Source organism: Balearica regulorum, chromosome W (assembly GCF_011004875.1).
Source record: "Balearica regulorum gibbericeps isolate bBalReg1 chromosome W, bBalReg1.pri, whole genome shotgun sequence".
Taxonomy (NCBI): Eukaryota; Metazoa; Chordata; class Aves; order Gruiformes; family Gruidae; genus Balearica; species Balearica regulorum.
The window spans coordinates 28,273,739-28,295,003 of NC_046219.1; the positions used below are offsets into that span (position 1 = coordinate 28,273,739).

At 46.3% G+C, this 21,265-nt stretch overlaps 2 protein-coding genes and 1 long non-coding RNA gene across 9 annotated transcripts in view; 2 read left to right on the forward strand and 1 right to left on the reverse strand.

Annotated features, from left to right (window-relative positions):
* Positions 1 to 21,265, forward strand: part of LOC142599156 (3-hydroxy-3-methylglutaryl-coenzyme A reductase-like) — a 695,832-nt gene that overhangs the window by 179,319 nt on the left and 495,248 nt on the right. The gene's annotated exons all lie outside the window — the stretch shown is intronic.
* LOC104641364 (ceramide transfer protein) overlaps positions 1 to 21,265 on the reverse strand; it is a 141,260-nt gene that overhangs the window by 94,078 nt on the left and 25,917 nt on the right. For 4 of the 5 annotated variants that reach the window (XM_075738973.1, XM_075738971.1, XM_075738975.1 and 1 more), the window contains exon 3: positions 5,461 to 5,577. The exons of the other annotated variant lie outside the window; for it this stretch is intronic. In XM_075738973.1, coding sequence (XP_075595088.1) covers positions 5,461 to 5,577 — 117 coding nt within the window. The remainder of the gene's footprint in view (positions 1 to 5,460; positions 5,578 to 21,265) is intronic. 5 annotated transcript variants of the gene reach the window in all.
* LOC142599217 (uncharacterized) overlaps positions 1 to 21,265 on the forward strand; it is a 544,015-nt gene that overhangs the window by 38,052 nt on the left and 484,698 nt on the right. The gene's annotated exons all lie outside the window — the stretch shown is intronic.

Consider the following 21,265-nt stretch of genomic DNA (forward strand, 5'->3'; position numbering starts at 1 on the left):
GAACCAGGACAAATGTTAATGATAATCAGACTGAAAACTGGATTGAGACATTTTGAATTTATGTTTAATTACATCAAATACCTATTCATGTGCATACAGCACTTTTCCAAAGCTTCTGGTGTTCAGATTCCTATGTATTTTAGCAGGAACAGTTAGTAGGAACAGATGCACCTCCAGTAGAATTATCTAAGAAATCTCTCATTGCACTCAATGTGAAGACAGATCCACTACAAATTATTAGTATTTTTTTAAGAATCACCAAATTCTTGCAAAGTATGAAAGTTTAAACTGTCCAAACCAAAATCAATATCAAAAGCTGCCTTTTTTTTAAAGTGGAAAACCTGCATAATTAATCAGGCTTCTCCACAAAAGGAGGTCATTTTCTGAATGCTACAACTCATACTCCTCAACACACTCATTAATGATCTAAAAAGGAGGTTGAATAAGATGACTTAAGTTCACCAATAATACCACACAGAAAAACAAAAAGCAAACAGATACCTCGTGATAGTGGCTGGGCAGTAAAGCAGAAGAAAATTCAGTGGTGATGCATGCGAGATTATTTCTTTTTTGCAAGTGACAGAAAAACAATTCCAAATTTACATGTACAATGACAAACTCTAAACTATTAGCACTCAATACTTCCATGTTGTAAATAGGTGGTTCCATAAAATTGCCAGCTCAGAACTCAGCAACAGTTAAGGACAACCTTCGAAGAGGAAAAAGAACAGCATGAGAAACACTCCCCTTTGAGGTCATGCAGAGTTCAAGAAAAGGATATGGGTATTTTCCTCATTCATTCCTTCATGGTAGCATGCAATGACGCAGCCTGCATTTCTGCTTGGCCAGACTTCCAGTTAAGTTCTGCAGTTCACTAGCTAAATCATTCACCAAGCCTAGTCTGAATTTCAGCTCAGGGTTATCAAGTTCCACATCCCCATCATCCCATGCCTGAAGAGCATGTAAAACAGTTTTTGAAATGGCAGCTCTACAGATGTGTAATCCAGCAACTTGTTCAGTGTATCCTCTTGAGACATTTCTGAGATACTGCAAGAGTAAAAAATTGCAGTATTTTTGTCTCAAAAACACTCCATGGTTAACTTCGTATGTTTTCACTAGACTACAGAAAAGAATCCTGGGTTTGAAACTTAATTTTATATGTTAATGTTACCTCTGTATTCAAAGTTAATGCAAAATGACAAGCTATAAGTAAACTATAATTCTAACTGAGGTGAATTTAATTTTTTTTTTTTAGAGGACCATTATCAAAAGACAGCACTTTGAATTTAAGAGCATCTACTCCTTATTGTAAGGATTGTCCAATAAAAGGTGAAAATTCCTAATTACAAACAGTACTTACATAAGCAATACTTCAAGAGACTCAAGGTAAAAATATGTACCTACTTTGATATCTATTTCACTTAGTTTTCCTGTAACACCAATAAATTATTCAACAAGGAATTAAGGAATGTGTCAAGATCAGTTGTCCTTGTCCTTAATGAGTGATTTTAACTTCCCAGATGTCAACTGGGAATATCATACAGCGGACACAAGTAGGTCCAGGAAATTCCTGAAGCATGTTGAAGACAACTTCTTGGTGCAGGTACTAAGGGAGCCGACTAGGAAAGGTGTTCTCCTAGATTCATTGTTTGTAAATAGAGAGGGACTCGTGGGCAAAGTGGTGATTGGTGGCTGTCTTGGTCACAGTGACCATGAAGTAGTTGAGTTTCAAATTCTTGGAGACAGAAGAAAAACTGCCAGCAAAACTTTGACCCTGGATATGGGGAGAGTAGACTTCAGGCTGCTGAAGGAGCTAGTTAGTAAGGTCCCCTGGTAATGTGCTTTTCAAAGTATTTGGGTCCATGAATGCTGGTCACTTTTTAAGAGTCATCTATTAAGAGCGCAGGAGCAGGCAATTCCAAAGTGTTGGAAGTCAAACAAGCAGAGCAGAAGGCTGACTTGGATGAGCAGGGATCTTCTAGAACTTAGGCAGAAAAGGAACGTGTACGGACAAAGGACAGGTGAGGACTACAGAGATGCTGTTCGCCACCGTAGGGAGAAAATTTGTGTGGCCAAAGCTCGATTAGAGTTCAAGCTGGCCAGCACTGTGAAAGACAACAAAAAGGGCTTTTTAAAATATGTTAACAGCAAAGGAGGATCAGAGATAACATCAATCCGTTGCTTGACAAAGTCAGTCACCTCACAAATAGGGACTGTAGACAAAGCAGAACCATTTAATGCCGCCTTTGCCTCTCTCTAACACCAATGATGGGCCCTGGGACTCTGAGAGCCCTATGTTGGAAGACCATGACTGGGGGAATGATAAACTCCCAGCCAACCCTGAATTTGTTTCAAGACTTGCTGCTCCAGTTGGATGAGCATAAGTCTATGAGGCCTGATGGGATTCATCCCAGGGTAATGAAATCGCTGGCCAATGTTATCACGGAACCTCTCTCCATTATTTTGTTGTTCAGAGGGACCTTGACAGGCTTAAGAGGTGGGCATGTGCAAACTGCATGAAGTTCAACAAAGCCAAGTGCAAGGTCCTGCACGTGGGTTGGGGCAATCCCAAGCACAACTACAGACTGGGCAGAGAATGGATTGAAAGCAGCCCTGAGGAGAAGGACTTGGGGGTGTTGGTTGATGAAAAGATCAACGTGAGCCGGCAACGCGTGCTTGCAGCCCAGAAAGCCAACTGTATCCTGGGCTGCATCAAAAGAACCATGACCAGCAGCAAGTCGAGGGAGGTGATTCTGCCCCTCTATTCTGCTCTCGTGAGACCCCACCTGGAGTACTGCATCCAGCTCTGGGGCCCCCAACATAAGAACGACATGGAGCTGTTGGAAGGACTCCAGAGGAGGGCCACGAAGATGATCAGAGGGCTTGGAGCACCTCTCCTATGAGGACAGGCTGAGAGAGTTGGGGTTGTTCAGCCTGGAGAAGAGAAGGCTCCGGGGAGATCTAATTGAAGCCTTCCAGTACCTGAAGGGGGCCTTACAGGGAAGCTGGAGAGGGACTGTTTATCAGGGAGTGTAGTGACAGGACAAGGGGTAATGGGTTTAAGCTGAAGGAGGGTCGACTTAGATTAGATATTAGAAAGAAATTCTTTACTGTGAGAGAGTGGTGAGGTACTGGAACAGGTTGCCCAGAGAGGTTGTGGATGCCCCCTCCCTGGAAGTGTTCAAGGCCAGGTTGGATGGGGCTTTGGGCAACGTGGTCTAGTGGAGGGTGTCCCTGCCTGTGGCAGGGGGGTTGGAACTAGATGATCTTTGAGGTCCCTTCCAACCCAAACCATTCTATGATTCTATTTTTCAATGGTCTTGGGAGTCTGGAGAGGTCCCGGTTGACTGGAAGCTGGCAAATGTTGTCCCAATTTTCAAGAAGGGTAAGAAGGAAGACCCTGGTAATTACAGGCCTGTCAGTCTCACTTCAGTGCCTAGTAAAATTATGGAGAAGGTTATTCTGGGAGTTATTGAAAAACACTTGAGAGACAATGCAGACATTGGTCATAGCCAGCACAGGTTCACGAGGGAAGAGTCCTGCTTAACTAACTTAATTTCCCTTTATGACAAGGTCACCCATCTAGTTGACCAAGGGAAGTCAGTAGACCTGGGGTGTTTTTTTCTGGATTTTAGCAAAGCTTTTGATACTGTCTCTCACATTATCCTTCTGGACAAAATGTCCAGCATACAGCTAGAGAAGTCCATAATACAATGGGCGAACAATTGGCTGACGAGTCGGACTCAAAGAGTTATAGCAAATGGGGTTACATCAGGCTGGCTGCCAGTCACCAGTGGGGTTCCCCAGGGCTCAGTTTTAGGGCTAATGCTCTTCAATGTTTTTATAAATGATCTGGACACAGGAATCGAATGTACATTAAGTTTGCCAGGGATATTAAACTAGAAGGAGCTGTGGACTCCCTTGAGGGTAGAGAGACCTTACAGAGAGATCTGGATAGACTAGAGAGCTGGGCAATCACCAACCATATGAAGTTTAATAAGAGCAAGTCCCGGATTCTCCCCCTGGGACAGGGTAATCCTGGTTATACATACAAATTGGGGAACAAGAGTCTGGAGAGCAGCCTGCAGAAAGAGATTGGGAGGTTTGGGTTGATGGTAAGTTGAATATGAGTCAACAGTGTGCCCTGGAAGCCAACTGGGCCAACCAGGTCCTGGGGTGCATCAAGCACAGCATAGCTAGCTGGTTGAGGGAGGTGATTGTCCTCCTCTACACTGCACTGGTGCGACCCCACCTCGAGTACTGTGTGCAGTTTTGGGTGCCTCAACATAAGAAGGACGTAAAACTATTAGAGTGTGTCCAGAGGAGAGTGACCAAGATGGTGAAAAGTCTCAAGGGCAAGACTTATGAGGAGCGGCTGAGGTCACTTGGCTTGTTCAGCTTGGAGAAAAGAAGGCTGAGGGGTGACCTCATTGCAGTCTACAACTTCCTCAAGGGGGAAGCAGAGGGGACAGTGCTGATCTCTCTGGTGACCAGCAATAGGACACATGGAAATGGAATGAAGCTACATCAGGGGAAGTTCAAATTGGACATTAGGAAAAGATTCTTCACTGAGAGGGTGGTTGGTCACTGGATCAGGCTCCCCAGTGAAGTGGTCATGGCACCAAGTTTGTCAGAGTTCAAGGAGCATCTGGACAACGCTCTTAGTCATATGGTTTAGTGTTAGGTAGTCTTGCGAGGAGCAGGGAGTTGGACTCAATGATCCTTATGTGTCCCTTCCAACTTGAGATCGTCTATGATTCTACCTGTATAACCCAGATGCAGAAGTTGCATTGTGCTAGGTATTGTAGTTAAACTCATCTTGGAGCAGCGCGTATCTTGTATCTGAAAACATAACAGATGTTTTGTGTGCTATATACTTTAAAAATATCTGACCTTCAAGCCCTTTAGGTAAAATGAAAGTAAAAGAGTTCATTGGAAGAGATAAGGCATAGATCAGGAAAGTTGAACCAAAATGCTGATGAATGGTATGGCTTTAAAATACAAGGAGAGAAAAGCCAGTAATCAGATACAGTAAAAGCAGCCAAGTGATGAAAGAGATGAGCCTAAAAACTAGAATGATAACCTAGGAGAATGGATTCTAAGACTAACAAGTTTAACATCTAGGACACCTAGTTAAGAACCAATTCAATAATCAGTGAGAGAGGATAGACAAAACCATTAAAAAAATCACTCAAACATAATGCAAGCTTTGTCTTTTTCAAGCTAGAGAGCTCAAGAAAGGTTCACAGTTGTTGGCTCCCAGTTTTCTAAACTGTTATATATGAAGGGTAAGCAAATAAATTCCTTTGGAACATATTTAATACACTGCTTCAGTCTTGCAGCTTTTATCTGTCAAATACCTTGAGTACTTTAATGACTGTACAGTAAAGCTTACAACTCTCCATAAGCACCTCCACATCTAATGAGGGAGTGAGAAAGGAAACCAGAAAAAACGCATACCTTGTGTTGTTCTATTGCATCTACCCACTGTTGTCTGTGGTCTGGGTCCTGAGCTCGGAGATACCAAACACTATCGTTTACACTAATATCAAATCTGCATTCGTCAAAGTCATGGGGCTGTGAAAGAAAAGTGTAAGAATAGCTAAAATTATCAACATGATCAACAATATCTCACATGCTAAAATACTGCAATTAGAGAAACTGATTGATATTGCCTTGAATTCATCCTAGATTCTAAACTCCGTTTTACATAGCTGTCTCAAATAATGAGCTAACATACACTTCCCATAATGAAAAATGCCAGTCTTCTGAAACAGAAAAGTTTAGTACATTCTTATTAAATAAATTTGTCATGAAAAAGTTCCACACAAACATTGACCAAATCATCATACTTCCAAAGGAATCCTTTAGCAAACTAACTAGTGGACACAGCCAGGAAAATACACCTTTTTCTTTTAATTTCAAAGCAGGAAAGAGAAATTAAGGTTATTGCTATCAATATTGATTTTAGATGGAAGGAATACATACACTGTAGCAAAAAGCACCAAGATATAACCATAAAAGCAGACTATAGCAAAATGACAAGGCAGGCAGGCAACTAAAGGAAGCTGTGGCACCCTCTGCCTCAACTATCTTCACTAAGACAATATTGTCAGATAATTGGGAGCAACATGCAATCCCTTCCCATATCACCACTCGAATGCATCTAACTTTCAGTTCACATGCCTCAAATACGAAAAAGCTTTTACTAGCATTACAGCGAAGCTGGTAAGGAAAGTACAAGGGAACAAAACAATGATCTAATCTGCCCTGTGCCTTGACACTGTCAGTTCAAAGTTACTCCCTAGCAAACATCCAACACAGAGCACAACTTTTTTTTTTTCCTCCCTTCATTGAAAACTATTTCTTAACAAAGCATAACACAGGTATAGCTGAAAACCTTTTTGAATACAAAGAAAAGCTACACATACAAGTAACCACAAGAAGATATCAGGCTCTAAGGTTAATGCAAATTATGTGATCTGAAAGACCATAAATATTGATTCCTGATATCAAAGACAAGACTACGCATGTTAATATCCTTTATACAACATAAGAACTGCTCTGTGAATACATTCATCTTGCAGACAACTAAAGCACTGTGGATCACTTGTGAAACACTCCACAAAAGAAAACCTAAAAGCAAGTCTCATTTGTTGTGTCATGCACAACAGTTCAGTGTCAGTGAGCACTATTTTCTAAGGATCTGGAAATCAGAAGCTACTTACAGATAATACACAATCTTTCTTGTTTAACTATATTAAGGAGGAAAAAAGGTAAAACAGAACTAGCAAATAAAAAATTATCTAGGAAGAGTTTAACAAAGTACTTGAAGCTTCACCTTTTTTTTTTTAATAGCTTCACATATTTGATCAAGCATCTTAAGTTCAATTTAAAGAAATTTAAACTTCCCACAGAAAAAAAAAATCCAGCAACTGACAAAGCTGACAATCAAGTGAATTAAGTGCAGCTACTAATTCCCTCAACACCTGACCATCTCAATTCAATTCAAACAACTTTAAAAACTAGTTATATATGCTGCTTTCCCTTCACTGAACCAAAGAACATAAGGATGTAAGGGACATCAAGTCTTCTAGTCCAAGTCCCTCTTTTTCAAACTGCATTTGCTACATTATTATTACTATATATGAGAAAGATGTTTATCTGCTTTAGGACAGCAAGCCTGCCACATCAATGTGTCAGGCTTATAAGCCTGTTTCCAGCCACCCCTCTGCCAGGACCTCCTTTAACCATGTGGTAAGGGATATGCACCTACAACAATGGAAGATTCTCCAAAAAAATCACCCCAAAAATCAAGTGTACAAGAATTGGTTATCAAAGTTTTTCCTGCCATGACAGTATTCCTCTGCTCAGTCTTTCTCTCTGAGGCCCTTTGGGAGGAGTTAAAAGCAATTACATGCTATGCAGTTAGAAAGACTTGCCAAAACTAATCTTAAAAGCCTGTAGTACTACTGATTCTATGCTTCCATTCAAAACTTATTCTAGTGAACAACGATTCTTGCTGTAAATTTTTTTCCTTCATCTCTAACCTGAACATCTTTTACTGTGATTTAAGACCATTACTTCTCTGCCCTTTTCAAATGCAGGTTTATGTATTCTCTTTCTTTGCATAACAACTTTTAATATATTTGAAAAACTAAGCCCTGTTGCTATCACAAGGAAGGGAAATGTTTTCCTTGAGGTGTAGCTAAAATTTTTAAACACCTGGGCTGTTCACTGCATGCATACTTCTGCATTACCTATAGTTAAGAGGCTAGATCACATAAAAATCAGGTCTATCCTCACCTCACTACAATTTCATATTACAAAAAAGCCAGCTGAACAGATAGTCCTGTTAAATAAGTTGCTTAAAGATAAGGAATCTCCACTAGCAATGCTAAAGAAAGCTTGAAAAGGAAGTTAGGTAGAAGATACATGATTTGCTCTTCACAAATCCATGTGTATTGGGTTTGCATGGCAAGGTTTTGGTAGCAGGGGGGCTACAGGGGTGGCTTCTGCGAGAAGCTGCTAGAAGCTTCCCTCATGTCCAATAGAGCCAATGCCAGCCAGCTCCAAGACAGACTTGTCACTGGCCAAGGCCGAGCCAATCAGCAACAGTGCTAGTGCCTCTCTGATAACATATTAAAGAAAGAGGGGGAAAAAAACCCACCAAAAGCAATTGTAGCCAGAGAGAGGAGTGAGAATATGAGAGAAACAACCCTGCAGACACCAAGGTCAGTGCAGAAGGAGGGGGAGGAGGTGCTCCAGGCACCAGAGCAGAGATCCCCCTGCAGCCCATGGTGAAGACCATGGTGAGGCAGGCTGTCCCCCTGCAGCCCATGGAGGTTAATAGTGGAGCAGATATCCACCTGCAGCCCATAGAGGACCCTATGCCAGAGCAGGTGGAGACACCTGAAGGAGGCTCTGACCCTATGGGAAGCCCATGCTAGAGCAGGCTCCCCCTGGCAGGACCTGTGCACCCATGGAGAGAGGAGCCCACACCAGAGCAGGTTTGCTGGCAGGACTTGTGACCTCGTGGGGGATCCACGCTGGAGCAGAGTGTTCCTGAAGGTCTGCACCCTCTGAAAGACCCCCACGCTGGAGCAGTTTGTGAAGAACTGTAGCCCATGGGAAGGACTCATGTTGGAGAACTGTCTCCTGTGGGTGAGACCCCACAATGGAGCAGGGGAAGAGTGTGAGGAGTCCTTCCCCTGAAGATGAAGGAGCAGCAGAGACAACCTGTGATGAACTGACTGCAACTCCCCAATTCCCCATCCCCCTGTGCCACTGGGGGGGGAGGAGGTGGAAAATTCAGGAGTGAAGTTAAGCCCGGGAAGGAGGGAGAGGGTAGGGGAAGGTGTTTTCTAAGATTTGGTTTTATTCTCTCATTGCTCTACTCTGATTTGTTTGATAATAAATAAAAATAGTTTTCCCAAGTTGAGTCTGTTTTGCCTATGATGGTAATGGGTGAATGATCTCTCCCTGTCCTTATCTCAACCCACAAGCCTGTCATTATATTTTCTCTCCCCTATCCAGCTGAGGAGGGGGAGTGATAGAGTGGCTTTGGTGGACACCTGGTGTTCAGCTAGGGTCAACCCACCACAGCATGTTACCTATTTACCATCTTTAGTACTTATTAATTGCCTATTTTCCATATTTTTTTCTGGCAACTGAAATGAAACCCACTATTTCCCTCCTTTTCCTGTGTGTTTTTTAAAGACAGGTTCTACCATAAGAACCCTGAATTCACTGAACATTAAAGTTCTCCAATATACATTTTACCAAGAGCAAATAAAACATCTGAATCACATTACCTGTTCTTTTCTTAACCCAGAACAGGTCCACTTGTTACCAATTAACCCTTTTCTCAACCAAGAATGAGTTCATATTTCATTTTCATTGATAACTTGGCAGATAAATGCATAATTTTTTAGTATCATATTCTCCTCCCCACTGATTTCTGGACAAACTTCCTTGGTTTCCCTCTTGTTATAAATGCTTTTATTGTTTTCTGTAGCTGCATCTAGCAGAGACCACAAAGCCTTATTCACCACTTCTCAGGTCTGTCCTTTATTCTTCTAGCATCCTCCTCAGACTAGTTTGAGCCTCCCCTTACAGTTGCTTCAAGTTTTTCCATTTCTCTTCCCTTTACTTTCTTCTTGTACATCTCACCTAATTTCATTTAGATGTCCTTTTATCTGAAGTTCACTGTTTCTAGCCTAGTGTTCACTATCTTCTACATGCTCAGAAGGAATTATAAAATGGTATAATTCTTAGCCAGCCACCTGACAAGACATTGCAGGAAAACCAGCAATTTTCAAGTATAACAAGCTACAGACCTGTGTTGAGGCCAGGATATGTCCTATTACTCTTTCACAAGCAACACAAGTGTCCTGGTTCTGGCTAGGATAGAGTTAATTTCACAAGGAGCCAGGACAGGTGAGCCAGGCTGGCCGGGGGCTATTGGGGTAGGGGTGGGTTCCGTGTGGCTCCTGGACCGGAGTGTCCGGTTGGTCCATCTTGAGATCAGTAAATTGCTTTCTGTTATCACCCATTGTGAATATCTGTTATCAGCACTGTTGTTGATTGTTTTCCCTCTCCCTTGCTGTCCCAGTAAACTGCCCTTATCCCAACCCTCGAGGCTTTGCCTTTGTTTTTCCGTTCTCCTCCACATCCCGCGGGGGGAGGGGTGAGCGAGCGGCGCGTGGCACTTAGCTACCGGCTGGGGCTAACCACATCAGTCCTTTTTGGTGCCCAACATGGGGCTCGAGGGGTTGTGATAACAACAAGTCTAACCCAAGTGTGTTAAAACAAAGTTGTTGTAAGCATTTATGATGTCATTTATGATGTCATTGAAACAGTCACTGGTCATAATGATGTTCTGTTTGGTCACATGGCTCTGGTTTGTAAACCCGTGTTTACTCTATGTAATCCCTGCGGTGCTGTTTATCACCTCTGGAAGAGGGGTTCCTGTTCTCATATTGTTGCATTGTGCAATATCAACTTATGATATCATCAATGGTCATGAGTCTGAGCTGGTACTTGTATGTAGCATTTCTGTCATGCCCATACCTCGGTCAACATCTTTCAGAATTGATTAATAATTGCACCCAATCTATGGGGAAGATGGGGGGGATACCTTCTCCCACTCTTTCACCGCCCCTTTTCCCTTTTGGTTGGTTACAACAATTTTTGAAGAATTTTGAATACCCTTGTGTCCTGGTTTCAGCTGAGAGGGTTGATTTTCTTCATAGTAGCTAGTATGGGGATATGTTTTGGAATTGTGCTGGAAACAGCATTGATAATATAGAGATGTTTTTGTTATATGGACCTATTGTTGAGCAGTGTTTACACGGGGCCAAGGCCTTTTCTGCTTCTCACACTGCCCTGCCAGCAGGATGGCTGGGGGCGCACAAGAAGTTAGAAGGGGACACAGACAGGACAAGTGACCCCAACTGACAAAAGGGATATTCCATACTATATGGCATCACGCTCAGTTTATAAGGAGCTTGGGGGGGGACACCATTCGGAGCGATGGCATTTGTCTTCCCAAGTAACCGATACGCATAACAGAGCCCTGCTTTCCTGGGGATGGCTGAACACCTGCCTGCCCATGGGAAGTGGTGAATGAATTCCTTGCTTTGCTTGTGTGCGTGGCTTTTGCTTTACCTATTAAACTGCCTTTATCTCAACCCACAAGTTTTCTCACTTTAACTTTTCCAATTCTCTCCCCCATCCTGACGAGGGGGAGCGAGCGAGCAGCTGTGTGATGCTCAGCTGCTAGCTGGGGTAAAACCACAACACCTTGGAATGTTCAGGCCAGTATATTACTATTGCTAGGTCTCCTGAATGTTTTCCAAGTCCTGTTCAGGGTTAGCAAAAATTGTTTCAAGAGTACCACCCAGGGATCTTCCCTGAGGCTGAAGGGTCAGGGCTGGCATGGCATGTGGGAGAGTATGGGTGGGTATCTAGAGACATTCTCACCCCCAATGGCTTGGAGCTTCACTCCTGAACAACTGCCAGACCCTGATAAAATGGTAGAATATTTGAAAGGAAAATGTTGTGGCTATTCTAAGGAGACACAACTTAATGCGCTGTGCTGGGCCCTGGCCACAATCTATCAAACACTGCTTGATATTAGACAGCACCATCCAGAGGGAGAGAGCGGACCCACAGGCACTGCAGCTACCCAAACCCCCGCAACAGGCACTGTAGCCGAGCCAAAAGATCAACCCATACCAGTATCAGTTGCCCCTATACACAAAAAGAAATACACAAGGAAATCTGTTCCCTTAGTGAAAGATGATGATGAACGGGGACCATCACGAGAACAAGAAGAAGAGCCAGAACCAGAAGTGATCACCCGATCCCTGTCCCTGAGGGAGCTGCGAGATATGCGAAAAGATTTCAGCCACCTTCCAGGGGAGCACATCATTACATGGCTGCTCCGATGCTGGGATAAAGGGACCAGTAGCCTGGAATTAGAGGGCAGGGAGGCCAAGCAGCTGGGATCCCTGTCTAGGGAAGGGGGCAGTGACAAGGCAATTGGGAAGAAGGCACAAGCCCTCAACCTCTGGAGGCGACTCCTGTCAAGCATGAGGGAAAGGTATCCCTTCAGCGAAGATGTCATATGTCGGCCAGGCAAGTGGACCACCATGGAGAGAGGTATCCAGTACCTGAGGGAATTAGCTGTGCGGGAGATGGTTTATTATGATCCGGACAATGCACAGTTGCCCACAGACCCTGATGAAGTCCACTGTACCCGACCCATGTGGCGAAAATTTGTACGAAGTGCACCAGCGTCATATACCAACTCACTGGCAATAATGGACTGGAAAGGCAAAAAGGAACCCACAGTGGATGAAGTGGCTGGCCGACTCCGGCAGTATGAAGAGAGCCTTTTTTCCTCACTCATCTCGGCTGTGGAGAAACTGTCCCAGGACGTCCAGCAACTCAAAGAGGATATATCTTACTCCCCACCTGCACAGACCCATATTTCAGCTGTTAGGAGTAAGCGTTTTTCTGCTCCGGAGAGGGGATATAGAGCATACACACCACGAGGTATCCTGTGGTTTTACCTGCGTGACCACGGAGAAGGCATGAGGAAATGGGATGGGAAGCCCACCTCAACCCTGCGGGCACGCGTACATGAGCTACAAGGCAAGACAGCTGTAAGAAGGGACTCTTCCAGAACGAATGCTGCTCCTGTTTCCACCAGGCAGCCCCCCAGATCAAATGAAAGGCCTGATCACACTTATAATCCTCTTGAAGGGACTTCTAAGTCCTTTCTGCAAGAGGTGAGTAGTGAATATGATGAGCAGGATTGGAGGGGCCCTGCCTCCAGCCAGGTGGAGGAAAGGGACAATAGGGTTTATTGGACTGTGTGGATCCAATGGCCTGGCACATCAGACCCATAGGAGTACAAGGCCCTAGTAGACACTGGTGCACAGTGTACCCTAATGCCATCCAGCTATGAAGAGGCAGAACCCATCTCTATTTCTGGAGTGACAGGGGGATCCCAACAGTTGACTCTGTTGGAGGCTGAAGTAAGTCTAACTGGGAATGAGTGGCAAAAGCACCCCATTGTGACTGGGCCAGAGGCTCCGTGCATCCTGGGCATAGACTACTTCTGGAGGGAGTATTTCAAAGATCCAAAAGGCTACCAGTGGGCTTTTGGAATAGCTGCCTTGGAAGCAGAGGAAATTAAACAGCTGTCTAACTTGCCTGGTCTCTTGGAGAACCCTTCTGTTGTGGGGTTGCTGAGGGTTGAAGAGCAACAGGTGCCAATTGCTACCACAACTATGCACCAGCAGCAATACCACACCAACAGAGACTCCCTGGTTCCCATCCACAAGCTAATTCATCAACTGGAGGATCAGGGAGTGATCAGCAGAACCCACTCACCCTTATTCTCACCAATAAGGAGGGCCTGGTAGGGGATGTGAAACTCAAGGATAGCCTTGGCTGCAGTGACCACAAAATGGTGGAATTCAGGATCCTCAGGGCAGCGAGGAGAGCATGCAGCAAGCTCACTACCCTGGACTTCAGGAGAGCAGACTTTGGCCTCTTCAGGGATCTGCTTGGTAGAATATCATGGGACAAAGCCCTGGAAGGAAGAGGGGCCCCAGACAGCTGGCTAATATTCAAGGGTCACCTCCTCCAAGCTCAGGAGCGATGCATCCCAACAAAGAGCAAGTCAAGCAAAAACACTCAGAGGCCCCCGTGGATGAACAAGGAGCTCCTGGGCAAAGTCAAACAAAAAAAGGAAGCCTTCAGAGGGTGGAAGCAAGGGCAGGTAGCCTGGGAGGAATACAGAGAAACTGTCCGAGCAGCCAGGGATCAGGTTAGGAAAGCCAAAGCCCTGATAGAGATTAGTCTGGCCAGGGATGTCAAGGACAACAAGAAAAGCTTCTATAGCTATATGTGGTGGGTTGACCCTGGCTGAGGGCCAGGTGCCCACCAGAGCTACTCTATCACTCCCCTCCTTCATTAGGCAGGGGAGAAAAAGCACAGTGAAAAGCTTGTGGGTCAAGATAAGGACAGGGAGAGATCATTCACTAATTATCATCACGAGCAAAACAGACTGAACTTAGAGAGGGAATTCATCTAATCTGGTACTAAGCAAAACACAGTAGAGCAATGAGAAATAAAATCAAATCTTAAAAACACCTCCCCCCACCCCTCCCATCTTCCCCGGGCTCAACTTCACTCCCGGCTTCAAACTCCGCCCCCCCACCTCAGCAGCACAGGGGGACAGGGAATGGGGGTTACGGTCAGTTCATCGCATGGTGTTTCTGCCGCTCCTTCCTCCTCAGGGGGAGGACTCCTCTCATCATTCCCCTGCTCCAGCGTGGGGTCCCTCTCATGGGAGACAGTCCTTCACGAACTTCTCCAACGTGAGTCTCTCCCACGGGCTACAGTCCTTCACAAACTGCTCCAGCGTGGGTCTCTCCCACGGGGTGCAGACCTTCAGGAGCAAACTGCTCCAGTGTGGGTCCCCCACGGGGTCACAAGTCCTGCCAGCAAACCTGCTCCAGTGTGGGCTCCTCTCTCCACAGGTCCTGCCAGGAGCTTGCTCCAGTGTGGGCTTCCCACAGGCCACAGCCTCCTTCAGGTGTCTCCACCTGCTCTGACATGGGGTCCTCCACAGGCTGCAGGTGGAATCTCTACACCCCCTCATCCTTCCTCCATGAGCTGCAGGGGGACAGTCTGCTTCACCATGGTCTTCACCACAGGCTGCAGGGGGATCTCTGCTCCAGCACCTGGAGCACCTCCTCCCCCTCCTTCTTCACTGACCTTGGTGTCTGCAGAGTTTCTTACATCTTCTCACTCCTCTCTCTGGCTGCAAAAGCTCTCTCTAACTGTTTTTCTCTTTCTTAAATATGTTATCACACAGGCGCTGATTGGCTTGGCCTTGGCCAGTGGCGGGTCCGTCTTGGAGCCGGCTGGCATTGGCTCTATCAGACACAGGGGAAGCTTCTAGCAGCTTCTCACAGAAGCCACCCCTGTAGCCCCCCCGCTACCAAAACCAACACACTATGTCAGTGATAAAAGGATGACAAGGGAAAATGCGGGTCCCCTCCGGAATGAAATGGGTGACCTGGTTACCCAGGATATGGAGAAGGCTGAGTTACTCGGTGACTTCTTTGCCTCAGTCTTCACTGGCAAGTGCTTGAGCCACACTGCCCAGGTCACAGAAGGCAGGGACTGGGAGAATGCAGAACCGCCCACTGTAGGAGAAGATCAGGTTCGAGACCATCTAAGGAACCTGAAGGTGCACAAGTCCATGGGACCTGATGAGTTGCATCCGAGGGTCTTCAGGGAACTGGCAGATCAAGTGGCCAGGCCACTCGCCATCATATTTGACAAGTCCTGGCAGTCCGGCGAAGTTCCCGTTGACTGGAAAAGGGGAAACATAACACCCATTTTTAAGAAGAGTAAAAAAGACCACCCAGAGAACTACAGTCTGGTCAGTCTCACCTCCGTGCCCTGAAAGATCATGGAGCAGACCCTCCTGGGGACTATGCTCAGGCACATGGAAAACAAGGAGGTGATTGGTGACAGCCAACACAGCTTCACTAAGGGCAAATCGTGCCTGACCAACTTGGTGGCCTTCTATGACTGGGGTTACAACACTGCTGGATAAGGGAAGGGCAGCTGACGTCATCTACCTGGACTTGTGCAAGGCATTTGACACTGTCCCACACAACATCCTTGTCTCTACATTGGAGACACACTGATTCGATGGATGGACCACTCGGTGGATAAGGAATTGGCTGGATGGTCACACTCAAAGAGTTGCGGTCAAGGGCTCAATGTCCAAGTGGAGAACAGTGACGAGTGGTGTTCCTCAGGGGTCGGTACTGGGACAAGGGCACTGTTCAACATCTTTGTCGGCGACATGGACAGCGGGATCGAGTGCACCCTCTGCAAGGTTGCTGATGACACCAAGCTGTGTGGTGTGGTCGACACGCTGGAAGGAAGGGATGCCATCCAGAGGGACCTTGACAGGCTGGAGAGGTGGGCCCATGCGAACTGCATGAAGTTCAACAAGGCCAAGTGCAAGGTCCTGCACGTGGGTTGGGGCAACCCCAAGAACAACTATATAGGCTGGGCGAGGAATGGATTGAAAGCAGCCCTGAGGAGAAGGACTTGGGGGTGTTGATTGATGAGAAGCTCAACATGAGGCAGCAGTGTGCGCTTGCAGCCCAGAAAGCCAACCATGTCCTGGGCTGCATCAAAAGAGGTGTGACCAGCAGGTCGAGGGAGGTGATCCTGCCCCTCTACTCCGCTCTGGTGAGACCCCACCTGGAGTACTGCATCCAGCTCTGGGGTCCCCAGTACAGGAGAGACATGGAGCTGTTGGAAGGACTCCAGAGGAGGGCCATGAAGATGATCAGAGGACTGGAGCACCTCTCCTATGAGGACAGGCTGGGAGAGTTGGGGTTGTTCAGCCTGGAGAAGAGAAGGCTCCGGGGAGATCTAATTGAAGCCTTCCAGTACCTGAAGGGGGCCTACAGGAAAGATGGGGAGGGACTGTTGATCAGGGAGTGTAGTGACAGGACAAGGGGTAATGGGTTTAAGCTGAAGGAGGGTCAACTTAGATTAGATATTAGAAAGAAATTCTTCACTGTGAGGGTGGTGAGGTACTAGAACAGGTTGTCCAGAAAGGTTGTAGAGGCCCCCTCCCTGGAAGTGTTTGAGACCAGGTTAGATGAGGCTTTGGGCAATGCACTCTAGTGGAGGGTGTCCCTGCCCATGGCAGGGGGGCTGGAACTAGATGATCTTTAAGGTCCCTTCCAACCCTAACCATTCTATGATTTAACAGTCCCATACGGCCAGTGCAGAAGTCTAATGGAGGATGGAAGCTGACAGTAGACTATCATGGCCTGAATGAAGTCACACCGCCGATGAGTGCTGCTGTGCCAGACATGCTGGAACTTCAATATGAACTGGAGTCAAAGGCAGCCAAGTGGTATGCCACCATTGATATAGCCAATGCATTTTTCTCAATCCCTTTGGCAGCAGAGTGCAGGCCACGGTTTGCCTTCACTTGGAGGGGTGTCCAATACACCTGGAATCGACTGCCCCAGGGGTGGAAACACAGCCCCACCATTTGCCATGGACTGATCCAGACTGCACTGGAAAAGGGTGAAGCCCCAGAGCACCTGCAATACATTGATGACATCATTGTATGGGGCAACTCAGCAGAGGAAGCTTCTGAGAAAGGGAAGAAAATAATCCAAATCCTGCTGCAGGCTGGCTTTGCCATAAAACGAAGTAAGGTGAAGGGGTCTGCGCAGGAAATCCAGTTTTTAGGAATAAGGTGGCATGATGAGCAGCATCAGATCCCAATGGATATTATCAACAAAATAGCAGCCATGTCTCCACCAAGCAGCAAAAAGGAAACACAGGCTTTCTTAGGTCCTGTGGGTTTCTGGAGAATGCACATTCCAGATTACAGTCTGATAGTAAGCCCTCTCTATGATATAATCTGGAAGAAGAATGATTTCAATAAGGCCCTGAGCAAGGACAAGCTTTTGAACAAATTAAACAGGAAATAGTTCATGCCGTAGCTCTTGGGCCAGTCCGGGCAGGACCAGATGTGAAAAATGTGTTCTACACTGCAGCTGGGGAGAATGGCCCTACCTGGAGTCTCTGGCAGAAAGCACCAGGGGGCACTCGAGGTCGACCCCTGGGGTTTTGGAGTCAGGGATACAGAGGATCCGAGGCCCGCTACACTCCAACAGAAAAGGAGATATTGGCAGCCTACGAAGGGGTTCGAGCTGCTTCAGAGGTGATTGGTACTGAAGTACAGTTCCTCCTGGCACCCCAACTGCCAGTGCTGGGCTGGATGTTCAAAGAGAGGGCTCCTTCTACACACCATGCAACCGATGCTACATGGAGGAAGTGGGTTGCGCTGATCACACAGCGGGCTCGAATAGGAAGCCCCAGTCGTCCAAGAATTCTGGAAGTGATCACAGACTGGCCAGAAGGGAAAGATTTCGGAATGTCGCCAGAGGAGGAGGTGACATGTGCTGAAGAAGCCCCACTGTATAATACACTAACAGAAGATGAGAAACCATATGCCCTCTTCACTGATGGGTCCTGTCGCATCGTGGGAAAGCATCAAAGGTGGAAGGCCGCTGTATGGAGTCCTACACAGCAACTTGCAGAAGCTGCTGAAGGACAAGGTGAATTGAGCCAGTTTGCACAGGTGAAAGCCATCCAGCTGGCTTTAGACATTGCTGAAAGAGAAAAGTGGATGGTGCTCTACCTCTCTACTGACTCATGGATGGTGGCCAATGCCCTGTGGGGGTGGTTGTACCAATGGAATCAGAGCAACTGGCAACGCAGAGGCAAACCCATCTGGGCTGCCCCACTGTGGTAAGATATTGCTGCCTGGCTAGAGAAGCTGGTTGTAAAGGTACGTCATGTAGATGCCCACGTACCCAAGAGTCAGCCCACTGAGGCACATCAGAACAACCAGCAGGTGGATCAGGCTGCCAAGATTGAAGTGGCTCAGGTGGATTTGGACTGGGAACATAAGGCTGAGTTATTTCTAGCTCTGTGGGCCCATGACACCTCAGGCCATCAAGGAAGAGATGCAACATATAGATGGGCTTGTGATCGAGGGGTGGACTTGAGCATGGACGCCATCTCACAGGTCATCCATCAATGTGAAACATGCTGTGCAATCAAGCAAGCCAAGTGGGGAAAACCTCTGTGGTATGGAGGATGATGGCTGAAATATAAATATGGGGAAGCATGGCAAAGTCGACTACACCACGCTCCCACAAACCCGCCAAGGCAAGTGTTATGTTCTTACAATGGTGGAAGCAACCACTGGATGGCTGGAAACATACCCTGTGCCCCATGCCACTGCCCGGAACACTATCCTGGGTCTTGAAAAGCAAGTCCTGTGGCAACATGGCACCCCAGAGAGAATTGAGTCAGACAATGGGACTCATTTTTGGAACAACCTCATAGACACCTGGGCCAATGAGCATGGTATTGAGTGGGTGTATCACATCCCCTATCATGCACCAGCCTCCAGGAAAATTGAATGATACAAAGGGCTGCTAAAGACTACCCTGAGAGCAATGGCTGGTGGGACCCTCAAACACTGGAACACACAGTTAGCAAAGGCCACCTGGTTAGTTAACACTAGGGGATCTGCCAATCGAGCTGGCCCCTGCCCAATCAAAACTTCCATGCCCTGTAGAAGGGGATAAAGTTCCTGTAGTGCGCATGAAAAACATGTTGGGGTAGACAGTCTGGGTTATCCCTGCTTCAGGCAAAGGCAAGCCCATCTGCGGGATTGCTTTTGCTCAGGGACCAGGGTGCACTTGGTGGGTGATGAGAAAGGATGGGGAAGTCCGGTGTGTACCCCAAGGGGATTTGATTTTGGGTGTGAATAGCCAATAAATTAAATTGCATGATGTTAATAGCGATATACTGTATCAATGGTATGACCATAAGAATCACCCAAAACTAATATGAAGGATGGACTTTGAAACTGAACCAAGTGCCACGATGATGGAACTAGAACTGACCTCAGCAACTGGTGCCCAGGAACTTCATTGAAAAATCACATCTTTGGCATCCAGACTGCAAGCATGGATCATTGCAGATACACCAGCCGTGAAAACTCCAGATGCAGCGTGCAACAATCCAGCAGCACGCACCATTGCTCCTGCCCTGAGAGACTGTAATCGTAGATGGAACCCAAAGCCATGGACTAAATGAACTCGACAGACATTTTAGAGCGATGGCCCATAGAGTAAGGCAATGAGATCTGTGAAATAATCTGGGCATGACGTAGATGGTAGAGAGTAAGGTGTGGATAATGTCCTGGTTCTGGCAAGGATAGAATTAATTTCACAAGGAGCCAGGACAGGTGAGCCAAGCTGGCCAGGGGGCTATTCCATACCATGTGACATCATGCTCACCATAAAAGGGGGCTAGTCGGGGAGGGGCAGGCTCAGCCTGGCTCTGGGAGCTGACCATCTGGTCAGTCTGTTATCACCCATTGTGAATATCTGTTATCAGTACTATTGTTGTTATTTCCTTCTCCCTTTGCTGTCCCAGTAAACTGTCCTTACCCCAACCCTTGAGGCTTTGCCTTTGTTTTTCCCTTCTCCTCCCCATCCCGCCGGGGGAGGGGTGAGGGAGCAGCAGGCATGGTGCTCAGCTGCTGGCTGGGGCTAAACCACATCAACAAGGAGGAAAAAAAAATAAAAAAAAAGAGAGGAATGTTTTAGTCACCCAGGGAAGTGAAAAAGTAAGCAGGACTCACTATCTACCCTCAGGCCCTGAAGCAGGTTGGCGAACTTCAGCTGCTTTTTCCTAACACTCCCACTCTTCAGCAGCCTCAAGCAGCATACACAAATTGAGAGGGCACTGGGAAACAAAACCCAAACTGACATGACACTGTGAATGGGAGCACCTGAAAACCTCTATAGAGTTTTCAAAGGTGAGTTTGGCAGACTTTATGAACCTGTGGCAGAGGCAGCCTCTGTATGCATGCCAAGGGCTTCTTCTAGAGCCAGCATTTCAAAGAAAAACAGCTAAATCATAATTCCATACAAGAATACGCTGCAAGAAATAGGCCTCTGGCATCGCCATACATCCTTTCTATATGCCTCCCAAAGCTTTCTTCCAAGGCACCTGCAGAGAATACTGCTGAAATAAAGGCAATTGCAAGTATTCAAGTATCCCAGATTTTTCTGTATAAAAGCAACTGATACTATCTCTTAAATTCTAAACAAGCCATTTACATGAAGAAACATTTACTTGGCTACAGTTACTGAGGAAGTCTGTAGCCAACTCAGGTCTCATGAGTCATAGCTGACTGCATTGCCACAAAATCCTTCCTGCTATACAGCTCTCAAGCCTGAGGTCTTCACGAAACAAGCTTCAGAGCACTATCTGCTTTAAAAATATTGGGTTGAGTGCTTAAGGCAAATCACACAGGGAGGTTTGAGTCATTTTTATATGTTTCATAACCTTCAAGAGTACTCCACGGGGTGGGGGGGTGGAAATAACACTTGAATAAACTTTTGCTTGCTAAACCAGTCTGTCTCACTATTCTAAATGGTATTTCTTCTTTTCTCTACAGAGGAAAGCCAGGGCAGTCCATAGCAGATGCAACTCAAGTCTGTACATCACAACTATTAAGGGTGCTTGTGCTGCTATTCCCTTCGCAGAACTAAAAACTTATCTATAGTGAAGTTATTTTAAAATTTTGAAGGTTTTTTTTGTA